Consider the following 20,137-nt stretch of genomic DNA (forward strand, 5'->3'; position numbering starts at 1 on the left):
ACCAATAACCCTAAGGGTTTAATAAAATCCTGAGGGGCAACTGACATCCTCGGACAACTACAGACACCTTATGTGACCCCTCATGTATATAACCAGACACAATTCTATGACTTTGGGTTCCTGCTATATTCTCCATCATGGGACCAGTACTCCCTCCTATAAGACATTAGCATACTGCTAAATGTTAATTTTACGGTGTAATCATATCATTTGCCTGGATGCCTCCCCAGAAAGGTCAATGTTTACTGAAGGCCATTCTTCGGCTCAGGTGGGCCGTTTGTCCCCTCAATACATTTTATTATCAAGATGGGATAATTATGACAATGTATTTATACAGCCCCGTCGCAGCCTACAAGCACCGCACAATGAATGTCAATACAGTCTTGTCTGAAGCCTCGGCTGAAAGAAGCTGTTGATCAGCCCAGTGGAGAGGGATAAAGGTTTATACAACACACAATTGGCCGCTATACAAGACATTCACTCACTGTACAATATGTGGCCTGGACCGTGCAGCACTTGTCATTGGCCCAAAAACAAATCCAATATATACACAAATGCATCACGGCCAAACCACAGACGTAACCCACTACACTCTGATGTGCTTTGCATCTCCTCTTGATGGAAGCTGCTTTGCATATCTAAAGTCTCCGGGACCTCATCCCTGCTATTAGTGGCCTGCAGGCCATCTCCCTTAATCCTTCTTTGGCTAATTCAAGCACAAAAAGCCTCTGATTTGCACAACAATACCTTGGCACACTCTTTGCTGCACTCCTGCGGGGAGAATTGTGCCCCTACGAACAATGTGTCATTTTAGAACTAAAAAGAAATCACAATTTCTCCACTCGGCCAGCTGCCACTGAAAATGCTAATTATCCACCCCCCCCCCCTCCTCCTCCTCCTCCTCCGCCATCGCTCCAAGTGCTTGCATCCTCTCCGCGAGCACCAGACAGGCAGGTGAGGGGGCACTGACACCCCTCCCCTGTGGATTGCTACCCTCTTGTCTGCTTAATCACTGTCTATAAAGTGTCTACAATCATATGGTCGCTCATTAAAGGGAAAAATTTCATAAACAGTAACTAATACTATTCGCATACCGCGCATAATCCGCGCATGTTTGATAGACCTTAGGTATTTCATTCCTGATTGGTCAGCCCTCGGGGAGGGGGAAGGGGTTGGATTGAAGATCCGCTATAAAATCATTCCTTCTTCATGGGTTAATAGGCAAAAAATGTAAACTGGTAGTAAAAGTGGCTATAGACTTGTAGACCTGAATTTGAGAGGGGTTAAAATAGATAAAAAATTACTTTTAGGGTGCCTTCACACGTACAGGATCTGCAGCAGATTTGATGGCCCAGAGTTGATTTGCTTTGAATCTGCAGCTTCAAATCTGCGCCATCAAATCTGCTGCAGATCCTGTACGTGTGAACGCACCCTCAATCTCAACAACACTAGAATTTATCATTTCCAATTCAAGCTAGAGGCTTGAGGTTCAAAAAGTGGCAACATTTTTCACCCGCCTTTCGAGTCTTCCATTTTTGCCCTTTTTTTTCAACAGTTTTTGCATCTTTTTTCCGACTATATTTGTTGTCATTTTGGGGTTATTATAATTTGTACTTAACCTACTGCCCAAAATGTGTGCAAAAATACGTCCCCAAAAAAGCCCCATAAACAGGGCATGGCTATAAATTTTACATCTGACAAAATTAATTTATGTATCGATAGACTGCTGTTTATTTTTTTACTAAAAAATGGGCAATACACAGTGTGTGAACATATCCAAAAAGAGTGAAATAGGATTTTTTTTTGTTTTTATTTACTGAATTAAAAAATATATATGATCAAATATAATCAAATTACTTTAACAACTTTCACCAGACTACGATTAAATCTTTAAATTTATGACCGAGCAGCTCCTATATACCTAGTATTCCAGGGATCTCCAAGTAGCAGTTTCTTAATATTGGTCATGACATATTGGAATGTGTATAAAGTTTGAGGTTTGCTGAGATCATACATGTTCGGAGCTCTAGAAGACCATGTTGAGTGGTTGTCTCTCAGAGGTTCCTACATGTCAACGGGACTCATTATTTGTGGAAAAAAACTGAATACTGACACATTTTATTCAGACATGAAATACGGGAACATCTTCTTCATCCATGATTATCCCTCGTGCATGACAGGACAATGAACTGCAAATGCTAAGTGTGACAAAAGAAGGAGTCGACTATGTCCTAAGAAGATCAAGATTTAGAAAGCATAATACCATCAAACCAGCCTGATCCGCACACTTCCTGATATCCGTAAGACGTATGGCAAGTTTACATATGAAGGTTTTGCCCCCAATTAGACCAAGGTCTCACTATCTGGATGAAAGCCCCCTATTTATACAAAGCAACATGGGGGTTAATGGGAATAATTGCTCCTATTATAGCAAAATAAAATGTAGACCGGGAACTTCTATGGCACTGTCCAAATTTTTTTTCTTTGATTTTTATTATTTATCCCAGTCCATTGGGAAAAGAAGCATCTTCTGTTTTTTTGTAATTTTTGTAATCTTTAGGCGATGTTCACACACTATCCAAATGACGGACGTTTTTATTGGACGGCATTTAATGGCAGATAACAATCATTATTTTATAACAACAGCCGTTACTTATAAAATAAAACGACCGTCCAATAAAAACATCCGTCATTTCAATGGTGTGGGAACATAGCCGCAACACGTTATAGTGATCAGCCAATAATTTGTTTTGTGACTGTATATTGGACATAGTAGATTTTCACTAAACGGCCACACAAAATATACTGCGATTTTTACAAAAATCTTTACATTTATGACCAGTTGGATCTTATTCTAATTGGTATTATTTTTTAGATTTCTTTTAAGAGGTACACATCAAATAAATTAAGACTATCACATGATTTACACAAGTAGGCTATGTTTACACACTGTCAAAACTGCAAATAACGGACGTTCTTTTACGAATTAAGAAATAACAGCTGTTATATTCTGTTAAATAATGGGTGTCCAATAAATACGGCCGTCATCTTGACACTGTGTGTGAACATAACCTCACAGTATACTCCTATAAGCTAGCATAAAAGTTTCATTGGTCTTTTATATATATATTCATACTATATTCTAAACTTTTTGGCAAAAAATTGAAAAATGGAGGTCAGATTGGTGATTTAACTTCCCCTTCCACCATGTGACAGTCTAGTTGGTAGGAATACATTACCAACCATAGGTTTGTTTTAGCCAGCACAACTATGGCCTGTCTCAGGCAACAAAACTGAGGGCAGATAAGGGGCAAGAAGGCAAGATTTAGGTTCCCATTTACGTCAGATGCTCCGATAGAAGCTTCTATTGTAGATGACATTGTTTTTGAGGTTGATGAACCACATTCAAAACTATATTGTGGTTTCCATTTATACCAGAGCCACTCAGTCTTAATCAGACTCTTCAGACTCTTTAAACATAATTTAGGGGTTTGGCCTATACCTAGACCCACCTTCCCCCCCCCCCCCCCCCCCCCCCCTCCGGAAAAAATAAACCTGAAAAACACAATTTAAAGGACTTTTCAAAATGGGACTTGGAATGTTTGTTTTCCACTATGTTTGCAGTGTTTCGTACATTCGTACAAACATGGCGCTAATTGTTTCTGTTCGCCGATCACAAACAATTTGTTCAATAATTGGAATGATTATAACGATCATTTTCTAACATATTTGAATTTGCGAATGTACGCAGCAGCGTAATTTGCGCTTTGCACCTCGCAATCTCTACGCATGTTCAAAGACTGAAACGCGCGCTTCTACTGTACATTCGTTATTTGTTCGTGAGTGTTCGTCGATCCGATTGTGTTGGGGATCCGCACCGAACATCGGGATGTTCGCTCATCACTACTTCTGACAGTATGCTGGCTTGTTATATATTCAAAAGGGGAGATTTATCAAACATGGTGTAAAGTGAAACTGGCTCAGTTGCCCCTAGCAACCAATCAGATTCCACCTTTCATTCCTCACAGACTCTTTGGAAAATGAAAGGTGGAATCTGATTGGTTGCTAGGGGCAACCGAGCCAGTTTCACTTTACACCATGTTTGATAAATCTCCCCTTTAACTAACCCAGTCCAAGATTTAGACATTATAAACTTTCAAACTATGAAATTAGTTGAATTAGCTGAAGTTACAGCCTTTTTTCTATACACTTTAGGGCTATGTTTCCACTTTGGGATAATGATCATTATTAGCATCCATCTATATAAAGAGACGCTCCCTTTACCTGATATGTTCCTGAAGTGGGAGCATAACCTAAATCTGGTGTCTGAAACAAACCAATTTGAGTCAGAATGTGGCTCCTATGTTATTTAAACTGCTGGTCAACTGTGAATGTTGATTGGTCAAGAGTGTTCATAGATATACAAATGTGTCTATAGGAAGAATGAAATGATAACTTAACGTATGATCGTTTCACTGAACATACTGTAAATAATATATATAATTAAGGATACAAGTTTTTGTACTTTTTGTGCAACTGATTATACATTTGATTTTGAGAATTTGGATTCTGCCGTAAAACAAATCCTGGCAGAGCTCATGCTAATTTTTTTTTTACTGTAGAACTGAATAGCATCTATGAAAAAAAAAACTAAAATGCAAAAAAAAGCACATAGCACATGTTGCATCGAAAACATTATTGCACATTTTGCTATGTTCCCACAACGTCTTTTTTGGTGAAATAACAGCCAATATTTTATAATGATGGCTGTAAATATCATTGTAGAAAAACGGCCATTGGAGAAACAGCCTAAAACACGGCAATCACCAGAACGGCAATGCTGGAATAACACATTGGAACAAATTTTGGTCAGTATTTTTAGCATAAATCTTTCCATTATATTTTTTCTGTGCTGGGTTCACAATAGAATTTTGTAAAAATACTGACCAAAATGGGACAAGAACGCTGGGCAAAAATACCACATTTTTAACCATGTTTCATAAAGAATATCTGTTTGTTTGTCAAGCTATGTTCACACACCGCCAAAATGATGGGTGTTTTTATTTAACGACAAATAACTGTTGTTACTCATATAATAACGGCCAATATTTGTCCCTAATGATGTCCGTCCAAAAAAAAAAGGCTGTCATTTTCATTGTGCGCCAAACTTTCAAATACATGTTCCCATTAGACAATATTGATCGTTCAAAAATTTCCAAACATTTACCAGTTTTTTATCTAATAAATTTTCAGTGATAGAAACAACTTGCATTAAAATGTTTCCTGTTCATGGCGCTTTTATATGCATTATTTGTGATATTTTTATGTATTGTTATTATGGTTATCTATTGTTTCTGTTGTTTTTTAGGCATAGAGAGAAGCCCATGGCAAAATGCCAGAAAAAAACACAGCATGCTGGATTTGGGAGGCGAAAAAAAGCACCAAAGTGCAACATAACATATCTTGCAGTTGTTTTTTTTCATGTATTTTATATAACATTCTTTGTATTTTTGACACATGCCTTTTTGTGGCAATTTTCACATTTTGGCTAGGTTCACACTGTCCATCTTTCATAACAACGGCCGTCATTGCGCAAATAACGACTGTTATTTTGTTTTAAATTTTTTTAAAATAATCAACGTACTTTTACAATGACACTGTTATGAAAGACGGACGGTATTTCTTCATAGCGTGAACCTAGCCTTTCACAAAAAAATTTAATGAATAAAGTTTCACATGATTTGTAATGTGAAAAACACATTCGACGACATTAAAACTAGGTCTATGGCAGTAGAACAACACAAAAGTAACACTTCATTGTGGTGTTTTTAGGTGAAATAACGGCTGGTGTTTGTAAAACAACAGCACTTATTTTTTAATGGTGGTCGTAAAAAACAATTATGATCATTCCTAATAGAAGTCATTATTAAAAATGGCATTTTTTTTTTTTGCCAAATAAAGACGTTGTGTGAAAATAGCCTAAGGGTACGTTCACACTTACCGGATCCGCAGCTGATTTTCTGCTGCGGATCCGCAGTGGATCCGCAGCAGATTTCATTTAAATAACTGAACACAGCATCAAATCTACACCATCAAATCTGCTGCGGATCTGCTGCAGATCCTGTAGGTGTGAACGCACCCTTAAAGTGACATAATCTCATAGAATTTGGGGGGAAAAAAACAAACAAACAGACAAAAAACACATTACTAGGCTATGTTCACACACAGTATTTACATCAGTCTTTTTCTTAATCAAAATCAGGAGTGGAACTGACAGGAAAAAATTATAATGGAAAGGTTTGCACAGCTTTTGTGTTTTCAAGCCACTTCTGGCTCTAGTTTTGATTTACAAAAAAAAATACTGACCAAAAGACTGACAGAAATACTATATGTGAACATAGCCTTAACATGAAAAATGTAGCAAAAAATGCTGGGGGAATCCACCCTATATGGTAACTTTAGTCTTCCTGAAGTTCTCCTAGGCAAGCAGTTTTATTTGTATTTTAGGGTTGTATTATTATTCATAGTGTTTGGCGATATGGCAATTTTTTTCATCCGGTTAAAGCAATTCTGCTGTAGCACCCACTTGTCGTTGTACTCAGAAATAAGATTCTGCCCATTTTTTTTTTTTATCTAAAAAGTCTAAATGAGAACAATAAATAACCCTGACGTTTATGCTGAGTCAATTGTCGACTGAAGATCCCTGTGCAAATATTCGGTTTGTTCACCGTGTTCCAGAATGAGACTCGTCTATTGCTGAATATGTCAAAATTCCTTTATCTTGGCGTTGGGAGTGTTAGGCCTCCTTCACACCATCTCTAGTGCTTTTCATGGCACATCTTACAAGTGATTTTAATGGCATTTTGTACTTTGTAAAATTGTGAAAATTTAATAAAGTTTTGCATATTTTTATGGATTTTTGGATCTCCTACAGAGAACATACTGCATTTTGAGACAGCACAACATCCCAAAACTAAGGCTGCATTCACATTGTGTTCCCTATTTTGCGAATCTGCAAAAAAAAAAAAAAAAAGGTCGGGGGGGGGGGTTGGGGGGGGGTTGTAATGGCATAAAACGATGTCGCTAGCTGTCCCAACCAGCCAGGAGGAGCTTAAATGGTGATGTCACAGAACTTTGCAGAGTGCTTAGGTGTTGTCCGCAAAATGTAGAGGCCCCCGTAGACTTTTATTGGAGAGTCCATCCCACAATTGTGTTCCGCAGGATTAAAGGTCCTTTTCTTTAGGCCTTATTCACACATCAGTATTTCATCAGTGTTTGCTGATCATCTAATCCTGAATCCTTTGCAAACCATTAATTTCCATGGTGCTATTCGTACATCATTGTAAAGGATGTGTCACTGGAGCGTCTCCGAGTTTGTCATGAAGGCTTTCCCTGGAACATGTAAACCGGTTGCGTTTTTTATCCTCTGCATTTATGTTTTGATTTCAGAAAAGAAGATTTTTTTACTTGTAACCTGGGAGCTGGGCGTTTACTACATATTGCCAAGGCTCTGTTCTGGTTTTTCCATGCACCAGAGTCTAGTGCAAGTGGATAAGCAGACCTATCTACTATTTTCTACTGTACTGACTCCACCCGGTATCCTCCAACCCCCCCCCCAAAAAAAAAAAAAAAAAGCACAGCAAAATCCCATTTGGGAGACCAACCTAACGCTCACATGTGTCTTCAGCTTTAGGTCTAGCGGAAATCTACATTACTTTGCAGTGTTTGCTGTACACGCTCTAGATTATTGGTTGCTGGATTATAGGATGCTCCTGTGGACGTATACATGGCTGCATAAGTAATGGACGTGGAATATGCCCTACCTGTCTGATTGATGGGGGTCTCTCTTCTGGTGGCCACCATTAAGGTTAGGTTTACATCACCCCATCAGCCCCACATCAGGATAACCATTGGGAATCTATGCAAAAAAGATTGCCCGACAGGCCTTACTTGGATGGGCAGGACGTAGTCATTTTACGACTACGTTGTATTTCCTTAATTTATGCAAAATAACTGGAGGGGAATAAGTTTCAGATTTTCTCCCACTGGCTCTGAATGTGGCAGTCACAGCTTGTGGAGCTCTAGGGATCTATTAGTCAAGCACCCATTCAGCTGACCGCTATCTCTCCACATCCCCTGTAGGTACAGATGCTTGGAAGTACTGCCATATGGAGACATGGATAGGCTGATGACTGGCACCCCTGGCACCGCTTATTCCTACAAACCATAGTAATAGGCAAATTAAAATCTAATCTTTCTCCGAGGGGAAAAAAATGTTTTCAAATCAACCGGAGTCAGAAGGTTATACAGATTTGTAAATGACTACTATATAATAAAATGAAGTCTTCCAATACTTATAAACTGCTGTATGCCCTGCATGTATTGGTGTATTCTTTCCAGTCTGAGGGCGGGTTCACACTACGGAATTCTCGCGGACAATGTCCGCGGAATTCCGTCAGCTGTCCGCCCGCACGGGCACGCGCTTTTCCGCCGCCTCCATAGACACCATTCTATGGGCCGGCGTATTCCGCGATCCGCTAAAAGTGACATGACACTTCTTTCAGCGTATAGCGCCCAGATGTGCGGGCGGACAGCTGACGGAATTCCGCGGACATTGTCCGCGAGAATTCCGTAGTGTGATCCCGCCCTGACACAGTGCTCCCTGTTGCTTGACAGGAACTGTCCAGAGCAGTAGAGATTTTCTATGAGGATTTGCTACTGATCTGGACAGTTCCGGACATGGACAGAGATGGTAGCAAAGAGCACTGTGTCAGACTAGAAAGAAACCACTTTTTGCAGGACATACAGCATCTGAGAAGTACTGGAAGGCATGTTTTTGTTTTTAATTTACAAATCTGTATAACTTTCTGACATCAATTGATTTGAAAACATTTTTTTTTCCTGGCGTACCCCTTTCAGTTTAATAGACGTTCATCAGTAAGAAATCACAAATTATATAGTCACCATTATTGTTTTCATAGGGTTTAACCCAAGGGACACTATTGTGGGGGCTGGCTACTGTATGGTACACTATTGTGGGGGGCTGGCTACCATATGGGAGACTATTGTGGGGGGCTGGCTACTGTATGGGACACTATTGTGGGGGGCTGGCTACTGTATGGGGCACTATTGGGGGCTGGCTACTGTATGGGACACTATTGTGGGGGGCTGGCTGCTTTAAGGAACACTATTGTGGGGGGCTGGCTACTGTATGGGACACTATTGTGGGGTCTGGCTACTGTATGGGGCACTATTGGGGGCTGGCTACTGTATGGGACACTATTGTGGGGGGCTGGCTACTTTAAGGGACACTATTGTGGGGGCTGGCTACTGTATGGGACACTATTGTGGGGGGCTGGCTACTGTATGGTACACTATTGTGGAGGGCTGGCTACTGTAAGGGACACTATTGTGGGGGGTGGCTACTGTATGGGACACTAGTGTGGGGGGCTGGCTACTGTATGGGACACTATTGTGGGGGGCTGGCTACTGTATGGGGCACTATTGGGGGCTGGCTACTGTATGGGACACTATTGTGGGGGGCTGGCTACTGTAAGGGACACTATTGTGGGGGCTGGCTACTGTAAGTGACACTATTGTGGGGGGCTGGCTACTGTAAGGGACACTATTGTGGGGGGTGGCTACTGTATGAAACACTTGTGGGGGTCTGGATACTGTAAAGGACACTACTGTGGGGGTCTGGATACTGTATGGGAAACTATTGTGGGAGCTGGCTACTGTATGGGACACTATTACGAGATTTGGCTACAGCATGGGACACTACTGTGGGGGGCTGAGTACTGTATGGGGCACTATTGGGGGCTGGCTACTGTATGGGGCACTATTACCATGTGAGGTACTATTGTGGGGATTACCATATCATTTTTGTAGTGTAAAGCGCTGGGTGACGCACACCGCTCTGCAGTGTGAGGAATTGATTTGAAAACATTTTTTTTCCCTGGCGTACCCCTTTCAGTTTAATAGACGTTCATCAGTAAGAAATCACAAATTATATGGTCACCATTATTGTTTACATAGGGTTTAACCCAGCTTTCTGAGAATCCTGAACGGCACTGTAGGATGACCCCCTTAGCAAGCTGTCATTGCTTGTCACCCAGCTTTCCCTGACATTGATACAAATGTAAAGAATATCTAACAAACGACTTGTGATCTACGCTGTATAAAATCATCTGCAGCCTGATCATCCAGCTGTGATGGCGGCATTAGCTGACTTCTCATGACATGTATCCGCCTCCTCCCTCCAAATCTTTCAGCATCTCTGCCTCAGGTCACTTTCTCCCACTCGAAGCATCATCCCTTCCTCATTTCCTTGACACCTGGACACTCCTCACCAGGATTTCAACATCTTTAAGACCCGAGGGACAGATGGACGGGGAGTGATTTATTAGGCGCTTGTGCTTATGTAATTCTCGGAAATTACAGTATGAAGTCCGATGGTAGAGCATTGTTTTTACACAATGAACAATGACAAATATGTGCTAATAAAGTGCACAAACATTTCCAAAATGTATAGGACACACTCACCAAACCTGCCCCAGTCCTGCCCATATACACCCCAAATACCCACTTAGGTACAAGTCAGCGTACTCCACTTATTCTCTTGCTTATATAATGCAGCCCTGGTTTACATTAGGGAATAATCTAAGGGATCCTGTGTATGCGTACCTGTTTAAGCATGGTTTTTCCAGCCATTTGATTGTAGTTTCATCACAGAAATGATATCCTAGTGATAAATACATTTCCCAAGATGCCTTTGGCCAGTGGCGTAGCTACCATGGAGGCAAACCAGGCAACTGCTATGGGGCCCAGGTGGAAGGGGAGCCTGGGCATGGCCTGCCTCCATGGTGCTGACAGCCACATCAGCAGGTGCTCTCAGCCCCCCCTCCCACGCACGGACACTGTCAGAGTGGCGGGCCGACCCCCATGTCAGAGCGACCTCAGCAACTGAAACCTCGCCCCAGAGCAGTCCCAGCAGCTACTGTATGGGGCACTACTGTGGGGCAGCTGTCTACTGTGTGGGCACACACTACTGTGGAGGAGCTGGCTACTGTATGGGACACTATTGTGGGGGTCTGGCTACTTCATGGTACACTATTGTGGGGGTCTGGCTACTGTATGGTACACTATTGTGGGGGGCTGGCTACTGTATGGTACACTTTTGTGGGGGTCTGGCTACTGTAAGGGACACTATTGTGGGGGCTGGTTACTGTATGGTACACTATTGTGGGGGGCTGGCTACCGTATGGGAGACTATTGTGGGGGGCTGGCTACTGTATGGTACACTATTGTGGGGGGCTGGGTACTGTAAGGGACACTATTGTGGGGGCTGGCTACTGTATGGTACACTATTGTGGGGGGCTGGCTACTGTATGGTACACTATTGTGGGGGGCTGGCTACTGTAAGGGACACTATTGTGGGGGGTGGCTACTGTATGGGACACTAGTGTGGGGGGCTGGCTACTGTATGGGACACTATTGTAGGGGGCTGGCTACTATATGGGGCACTATTGGGGGCTGGCTACTGTATGGGACACTATTGTGGGGGGCTGGCTACTGTAAGGGACACTATTGTGGGGGCTGGCTACTGTATGGGACACTATTGTGGGGGGCTGGCTACTGTAAGGGACACTATTGTGGGGGCTGGCTACTGTATGAAACACTTGTGGGGGTCTGGATACTGTAAAGGACACTACTGTGGGGGTCTGGATACTGTATGGGAAACTATTGTGGGAGCTGGCTACTGTATGGGACACTATTACGAGATTTGGCTACAGCATGGGACACTACTGTGGGGAGCTTAGTACTGTATGGGGCACTATTGGGGGCTGGCTACTGTATGGGGCACTATTGGAGGCTGGCTACTGTATGGGGCACTATTACCATGTGAGGTACTATTGTGGGGATTACCATATCATTTTTGTAGTGTAAAGCGCTGTTTGCATGCTTCAATAGAAATCATGGTTGGCCCACGACTTTGTCCAAGTTTTTAATATTTGCCCACTGTGTATCTAAGTGTGAGACCCCTGATCTAGGCTATACACTAGTTTTGCATGTAGCTTCTGTATGTAAAAGGCAATTCTTTGTGTTATGGCTCTGTATATTACCATGATACTTTACGGCCGGAAACATACGCAGTGTGAACATAGCCTAATCATATTGTACTTGGTGTCTTTCTTTAATAAAACAAACTTTGCTGGAAGAAAAAGTAAAATCCACCAAAATGGCTGTAAATTGGGAATGGTTGGAATCATACTGACCCTCAGGATACAGATCAGCTAGTATTACTGTAACTTATATGGTATTTTTTAGCTTCACCCCACACTGAATTTTATTTTAGTTTTGTAGAAAATGTTATAATAAAATGAAAGCTGTCATTAGAAAAACCAATCGGTCCCACAAATCACAAATCCTCATATGTCTCTGTAGATGGAAAGAGAGAAGGTGAAGACAACAATGAAAACAGTTGTGGTTCACCTGTAACCATAGATACACAGCCAGAGCAGAAAAGGTTCTATTGTGACATCATCACTGAGCTGTGATGTCATAGCTGGGGCTTACATTCCGCTGTCAGCAGCTCAGTCAGTCTGTGGATTGTCATAGAGCGGTTAGCTGCTATCTCTGTGCTCTCTACTTCTGAGGATTATGGAGATCAGAGGATTGGGGTTCATTCCCCTCCTCTTGGTGTTTTGGTGTGTGGCCTGGCTCTCAGCCAGCTATACTGTGACCATCGTCATCGGTCATAAACCCGCACTGATGTACATCAGGTAAGCTGGACCAGCACAAGCCCCTTATATCAGGACGGGATTGGGAATAGATTATAGGTGATTATAAGAGACAGGAGATGTGTTTGTCATAGCCGTATATATCAGGAGGTGACATCAGTGCATCATATTCTCCTCCCTATATATAAATATACATTATTATTATTATCTGCTGATTATTATTCTGTACATTTCCCATAGTAACATTGGTTTCTTCTTTCTTTCATAGTGGTGCAGGAAAAGTGTATCCTGACAATATATTGTTTCCTATCGGATTCATAGGGTCGTCTATTGCCAGTAAGTAATAGCACAGAAGTGATTGTAATATGTTCTTATTGTTGGGGGATAACAGGTTATTACGCATTGTCCTCTATGTAATTATATGGCCGGGGGAAGGTCCACTATTAATGGTCCCCTCCTCAGGTTTAGCCCTGGTCCCCTCCTCATAGATGCTATTACATTGTATTACTGTACAGGATTCATTCTGCTCTTTTCTTCTTTTCCTGGTGCTGTCTATAATCCCCTATAAATTCATGCTGTTACACCCAGAATCCTTTGGGGCTCGGCCGGCCGCGGTGCAGAGGGTTCTCCTGGCCGTTACTTGGATCTCCTGCATTGGGACAATGGTGATGGCGGCATTTCCAGTAAGTTATTATTGCTTCTTCTCTAGATGGGGCCGGGCTGGTAGATATCTCATCCCTGATGTCCGGCAGATCAGCCCCCTGATGGTCATGATCACTGGGGGGGAGTAGATGTAGTATCACATGACTTATGTCCATATATCTGATGTGTGGTTTATCCTGTATATCTTTGTAGTTCTTATGTCAGAATCTGCATTACCTCTAACCTACCGTATCTCTACTTACTTTCCAGTCAGATCCTGTTTCCCACGGTATCGGCTCTGCCATGGCCTTTACATGTGGCTGCATATATAAGCTGTGGCAGACCATACTGCTATACAAGGTGCCCGGACTCAGCAAGAAGATCTGCCACATAACATTGTGCGCCTGTATTATGCCCCTATTCCACTGGTCTTCAGAGGAGCAAACGAGCGCTCTCAGCGCTCATTTGCTCCTCGTTCCCTGCTCGCTGCCGCCGCTATTCAGCGCGGCGGCAGGTGAGCGGGTGAGTGCGGGAGGGGCGGCGGGGAGCTGCGGGGGGGCTGCCCGGGGGATCGCTAGATCGTCCGGGCAGCCCATAGGATATAGCAGCATCTGCTGCCGACGCTCCTATTCAACGGAGCGACGGCAGCAGATCGCTGCTATATCAGTTGCTTGTTTTTCAACATGTTGAAAAACAAGCGACTGCAACGATCAGCCGACATGAACGATGTCGGCTGATCGTTGCACTCTATTCCACGGGACGATTATTGTCCGCAGCGGCCGAATACGAACGATAATCGTTCCGTGGAATAGGGCCTTTATACTGTTAACTGGTCATCTGCTTGGTTACTTGTATCCTTTCTATAATGATATCACCACAATGGATTAACCCCTTCTTGTCGTTAGGTTTACACTTAGAAAACAGCCAATGTTATTTTCCTATATAATAATCTACCAGTATCTGGATGTGATGCATCAAGGTACATGAATATCTGTAATGGAGACTGTAGTCAGGTAGGTACCAAACATTTCTCATACAATTTCCATATTGACATTCGGAGTCTCTGATACAAAGGGCTGAATGTAACTTTCCTATAGTCTGGTGTTTTATGCAGATTTACCATATTACTATAAATATTTCTTTACAGATCTGTACATCAATCTTCATGGTCGCAGAATGGTTGGCGCTGATGTGTCTCCTTATAAATGTACTGACCTGCTGTGAATATTGTCAGGTCAGTAGACGTCCCCCTATTATTGGCTCTCAGACTGTACACTGTAATAACCTTATTACTGCTCTCTACCATCACAGGGATTATAATCTGGATATACTGTTGTTGTTTTCTTTTTTTAGCGTTTGTGTTTAAAAATATCCTGCAAAAATACCACCATCTCCTTGAGAGAGAAGAAACAGGATCAAGTGTAGTGAGGACCCAGTGATCGGCTATCTGTCCATACTCTACAGGATCCATGATATCGGACATGAAAAAAAACTAAAAGGTGAGTATATTATGTTGTATGGTATGGACACATGTACAGCAATGGCGTGGAGAAAACACAGAATAGTCACTTTAAAGCCTATTATATTATATATGGGGGAGGAGGCGCAGGCAGTGGTGACTACTACCACTGGGTTTAGCTGTTGTGACCTCCGCTATCTCCACTATCATTTCATTACACACAGGAAATATTACAGGATCTGACCATATAGTAACAAGTTTACTTTCTTTTCCAGATATAAATTGAAAAAGTGACACCAAAGTGCCCAAACATCTCCCGGCACCAACCCTTCACCAGACCAACAAGGGGAAGGAAGAACCGCTCATTAAACGGTTAATAAAGTTATATTATAAAAATGTTATTCTTGTCTCCATCATTGTCAGTAGTAATAATCCTTCCACACATCTCTCCTCATGAACTGAGATGGAAAAAGAAGATATAAAAAATATATAAATAAATGCCAATGTAGTTCCCCGGTACAGGCCCCTAAGTCTTATTGCACCTGAGTAAGTTAAATCCCTCGAGTTCACCCAGATAGGGATGAAGTATTCCCTGTAGTTTGTGTTTTCCCCACTAGGTGCTGCTCTGTCTTGTATGCAGTATGTGAAGCACTGTTGAAGGAGACTTGTGGGTTAACTGTTTTTTTTTTTTGTCACATGTGATGTCCTGTCCACTTACAGATGCAGGTGCTTTCCCTCCAGTCTTTGTCCTATCCACTGTCTTCACTCTTTTTACTCACACAGCCCCACCAATCACAGTAGGGTTTAGTCAGAACCCTAGTATAAGGAGTTAGTTCCTGGTGGGAGGAGTATTGTAGTTGGTTCTAGTCGTGTGTGGTGGTCGGTGGATGGAGAGCCCAGAAAAGTCACAGCTTTTCTGTATGAAAGCCACAGCAACTATGTGGTGCTAGAAAGTATCAAGTGGGAGAGTAGCCGAAGAAGGATCACCTTGTCTAGACCGGGAACTTCTCTAAAACGTGCAGGGCAGTTACCTAGGAATCACAGGAACTGACCCCAGTGGAACAAAGTTACTCTGAGTCTAGGTATTCCACTGCGCATCGACCAGGAAGTCTTGGAAGTCTGCTGAGCACAGATAACTAGGCCTGGGGCTTGTACTCCCCTGACAGGATGAGTAGCTCACAACTGTAGGGTAGAAGGCGGTCAAACAAAATCTAAACATGAGTACGAGTGTGCTCTTTATATCTTGTTCTTAGTTCAAACCGTTCCAGGCAGAGTACAGTACTAATTAGACAAGGCCCTTCAGGCTCCCTCTCTCCTCTACTCTCTCTTCTGCAAAACCTTCTCCCACAAGCACCTTGTCTCTATCTCAATCGCAAGCACCTTCAAGTATCGTTCTATTACACTAAACTGTATTTTTGTCAAGTATACCTGTATTACACTAAGTTTCTCCAAGGAAACTGTTCCCTTTTTCAAGTGTTGGACTCTGGCTTATTTTTGTGCACCCGTTCCTATACACACCTACACTTGGGCTAAACCTTTCTCTGTGGCGGGGCCCCAAACTGTCCAGGATGGGTCCTATACCATTCCAGGCTAACGTGACAAGTACCAAAGTGACCCTAGACCCACTCAGCTTCCAAGTGCTGAGTAGGGTGTAGTAGAGTTTGTAGAGTTGTATTGAGGTAGCGTAGTAGGGAGGAGAGTGCCGTGAGGGTCTCAACCCAAGTAGTAATGTTGGAGTTACTGGGAGGTTGGAAGTGTAGAGAAGAACACTTGCAGATGAAGAAGAAACAACCTGTGCCTGTTTTTGGACCTTTCCTATAGTCTACACCACCTGATGCCCACTAGCTTTGGCGGAACCGTACCAATGGGTGACACAGGCCCCAGACCCTGTTTCCTAAGTACACCCACGCTGCGAGATGAGTGCATAGATTTTAAGTAACTTTGCTCGGATCAGTTCCTAGCTCTCTGGCTCTTTTGCGGATATTGTCCTGCACAGTAGTTACTCCTAGTCCTCGGTGTGGGTTAAGGTTATCTTTTGGCTAGTCCTATCGTGAAGGGTTTAACAGGGCATCACACAGCTTGTGTGGTGCTTCAAGAAAGAGGTTCGCAAGGGTTGACCGTTCTGCATCCTACCCATGCGGGGTACTAGCTAGAACTGCGACTGTAGAGGGGACCTGGCAGAGGGCCAGGGCCCAGGCAAAACCACTGTGGAGAGCTATCTGAGCTGCGTCCTTTCTCCACCAAAGTCCAGCTAAGACTCCTCCTTCACCCAAGGGACTAACTTCCTAACCAGTGTGTAAGATGTGCTGTGGTTGGGTGGAAGGAGTGCAACAGAAGAGGGGAAAGAAGAGAGGCAATAGGACAGAAGAAAGAAAAGATCCTACTGGTTAACAGAATCTGGTACATACACATACAAATAACCCTTGAGATATTTCAGCCGTGCAGCTTCTATACTTTAGTTACACAATACAGCGACATCTAGTGGTCATCTCTAGTAAAACTGTAGCTGCAATAAGACCACACAAAAGTACAGACTTTTATGAAGGGTGTAAATAGGAGCAACACCCGTAGTGGGACACCACATATACAGTGTACAGGGAAACAACATGGCTCATATATAATATATGCCCTATTGGCAGTTCCTAATGGGAGTTGTAGTTCTGAAACAAATTACAGGATCACCCAGTATAGGAGGGGGGATGCAATGGCACAATACAACTACATCTCCCAGCTGGCTTTGTGGTAATATTCAAGACTACATCTTCCCGCATTTTGTGTGTCCTTTTTCTCCCATCTCCCTGGCGCACAAGTGATGCACTGGAGGACCGCACCAGGCCAGATGAGTATGTTGGGTGACCCATATAGTTTTTTAGTATAGGGCCCCTTGAACCCTAATCACGCCCCTGCCTCTGGCTTTACAGAGAGAACAGGATAGAGCAGGGGTCCGAACCCGGACCGCGGAGGCCAGCTGTCCGGACCCCTAGTCAGACCTAATCGCCCGGGACGGACCGGATCCGGGGCGGATAGGAGGTCCCGCTCCCCACCGCACTGCCTCCCGCCCCATAGGCGTACTGTCCTTAGGTTGCAGTACGCCTGAGGGGCTGGGGGCAGTGTCGGTCCAGCCCCCGGCTGATACGCGCTCTGTAGGGATGTCCCGAGGATTCCCCAGCAGAGCGCGCACCTCAGTGTGCGCTGCCGGCCTGCTCTACCGAGAGCACAGGGGGGCTATATACTACTGGGGGGAACTCACAGGGGGCTATATACTACAGGGGGAGAGCACAGGGGGGCTATATACTACTGGGGGGAGCTCACAGGGGGGGCTATATACTACAGGGGGAGAGCACAGGGGGGCTATATACTACTGGGGGGAATTTACAGGGGGGCTATATACTACTGGGGGGAGCTCACAGGGGGGCTATTTACTACTGGGGGGAGCTCACAGGGGGGCTAAATACTACTGGGGGGAGCTCACAGGGGGCTATATACTACAGGAAGAGAGCATAGGGGGCTATATACTACTGGGGGAGCTCACAGGGGGCTATATACTACTGGGGGAGCAACTGGGGGCTATACACTACTGGGGGAGAGCATACAGGGGGGCTATATACTACTGGGGGAGCAACAGGGGGGGTATATACTACCAGGGCAGTCACCCCCTTTGTACCTTATATCAAAGGGCTGGTGAGAGAGAAAAAATGCCAGTTTTCCCGCTAATAAGCAGCAATTCTGTATGTAAATAGTTGAACGTTTGTGAAAAGTAACAAAACACGTTTCCTACTGATGTTCAGCTCGGACCTTCACCTGACTATAGACCCCGGTAAGTGGACCTTCACTAAAAGTTGTTGAGTACCCCTGGGATAGAGTCTCATCTCTGCAGCTCCTCTACTGATAACTTGGTGAGGTATGTATCACCTGGCTTGACTCCAGCAGCCTAAACTGCTTAGGCTCATAGGTAGCATTGGGCAGATCTGTCGAACTGTTTGAGTTTGTCAATATTCTCCAAACCTGAATGCTCAGCATTTTATTCCCCGCAGCTGCGGAAGCTGGATGCTGCCCTAGGGCTGCCAGGAAAACATGGATACAGCCTATGGCCAAGTTCACACAGTGTATCTTTTATTAAACAACGGCCATTGTTCAATCACAGCTGCTGATTGTATTAACCTTTATGGAATCCCGGACGTAGCATATACCCACTGTATATACTATGGCCGGGAAACTGCCACGTCTATTTTGTGTGGCTGCTATTCAAGGAACAGCGGCTGTACGAAATATACTGTGCACACAATGTAAGTACGGCTTTCAGTCGTACTTTACAGTCATTGCCAAAAGTTTTGAGAATGACACAAATATTATATTTTCACATGATCTGCTGCCCTCTGGTTTTTATGTGTGTTTGTCAGATGTTTTTATCACATACAGAAATATAATTGCAGTCATATTATGAGTAACAAAAGCTTATATTGACAGAATGAGTTAATGCAGCAAGTCAATATTTGCAGTGTTGACCCTTCTTCTTCAGGACCTCTGCAATTCTCCCTGGCTGCTCTCAATCAACTTCTGGACCAAATCCTGACTGATAGCAGTCCATTTAATCAATGCTTGTATTTTGTTAGAATTTGTTGGTTTTTGTTTGCCCACCCGTCTCTTGATGATTGACCACAAGTTCTCAATGGGATTAAGATCTGGGGAGTTACCAGGCCATGGACCCAAAATCTCTATGTTTTGTTACCTGAGACATTTAGTTATCACCTTTGCTTTATGGCAAGGTGCTTGATCATGCTGGAAAAGGCATTATTGATCGCCAAACTGCTCTTGGACGGTTGGGAGAAGTTGCTCTTGGAGGACATTCTGGTACCATTCTTTATCCATGGCTGTGTTTTTAGGCAAGACTGTGAGAGCTGATTCCCTTGGCTGAGAAGCAACCCCACACATGAATGGTTTCAGGAGGCTTTACAGTTGGCATGAGACAAGACTGGTGGTAGCGCTCACCTCGTCTTCTCCAAATAAGCTGTTTTCCAGATGTCCCAAACAATCAGAAAGGGGATTCATCAGAGAAAATGACTTTACCCCAGTCCTCAGCAGTCCACTCCCTGTACCTTTACAGAATATCAGTCTGTCCCTGATGTTTTTTCTGGAGAGAAGTGGCTTCATTGCTGCCCTCCTTGAGACCAGGCCTTGCTCCAAGAGTCTCTGCCTCACAGTGCACTCACACCTGCCTGGTGTCATTCCTGAGCAAGCTCTGCACTGCTGGTAGCCCCATCCCGCAGCTGAAACACTTTTAAGAGACAGTCCT

General features: G+C 43.6%; 1 protein-coding gene across 2 annotated transcripts; it reads left to right on the forward strand.

Annotated features, from left to right (window-relative positions):
* The first annotated feature begins 12,623 nt into the window (after nucleotides 1-12,623).
* LOC138769764 (DNA damage-regulated autophagy modulator protein 1-like) lies at nucleotides 12,624-15,202 on the forward strand. 2 transcript variants are annotated; one of them, XM_069948411.1, is made up of 7 exons: nucleotides 12,624-12,785; nucleotides 13,012-13,079; nucleotides 13,332-13,426; nucleotides 13,656-14,398; nucleotides 14,533-14,619; nucleotides 14,739-14,884; nucleotides 15,120-15,202. In XM_069948411.1, the coding sequence occupies exons 1-4, from the start codon at nucleotides 12,664-12,666 to the stop codon at nucleotides 14,073-14,075; spliced, it is 705 nt and encodes a 234-aa protein (XP_069804512.1). In that variant the 5' UTR covers nucleotides 12,624-12,663; the 3' UTR covers nucleotides 14,076-14,398; nucleotides 14,533-14,619; nucleotides 14,739-14,884; nucleotides 15,120-15,202. The 2 variants fall into 2 exon arrangements, with proteins under 2 accessions (XP_069804512.1, XP_069804513.1); XM_069948412.1 differs by lacking the exon at nucleotides 13,656-14,398.
* The last annotated feature ends 4,935 nt before the right edge of the window (nucleotides 15,203-20,137 follow it).

The sequence above is a fragment of the Dendropsophus ebraccatus genome, chromosome 12 (genome assembly GCF_027789765.1).
Source record: "Dendropsophus ebraccatus isolate aDenEbr1 chromosome 12, aDenEbr1.pat, whole genome shotgun sequence".
Classification (NCBI taxonomy): domain Eukaryota; kingdom Metazoa; phylum Chordata; class Amphibia; order Anura; family Hylidae; genus Dendropsophus; species Dendropsophus ebraccatus.

Excerpts from the sequence above, each read along its gene's own strand:
- LOC138769764 (XM_069948411.1), top strand. The coding sequence starts at position 12,664 with ATGGAGATCAGAGGATTGGGGTTCATTCCCCTCCTCTTGGTGTTTTGG. Across the intron at positions 13,080-13,331 it reads CATAGGGTCGTCTATTGCCA|AATCCTTTGGGGCTCGGCCG; the intron begins GTAAGTAATAGC and ends TGTTACACCCAG. Across the intron at positions 13,427-13,655 it reads TGGTGATGGCGGCATTTCCA|TCAGATCCTGTTTCCCACGG; the intron begins GTAAGTTATTAT and ends CTTACTTTCCAG.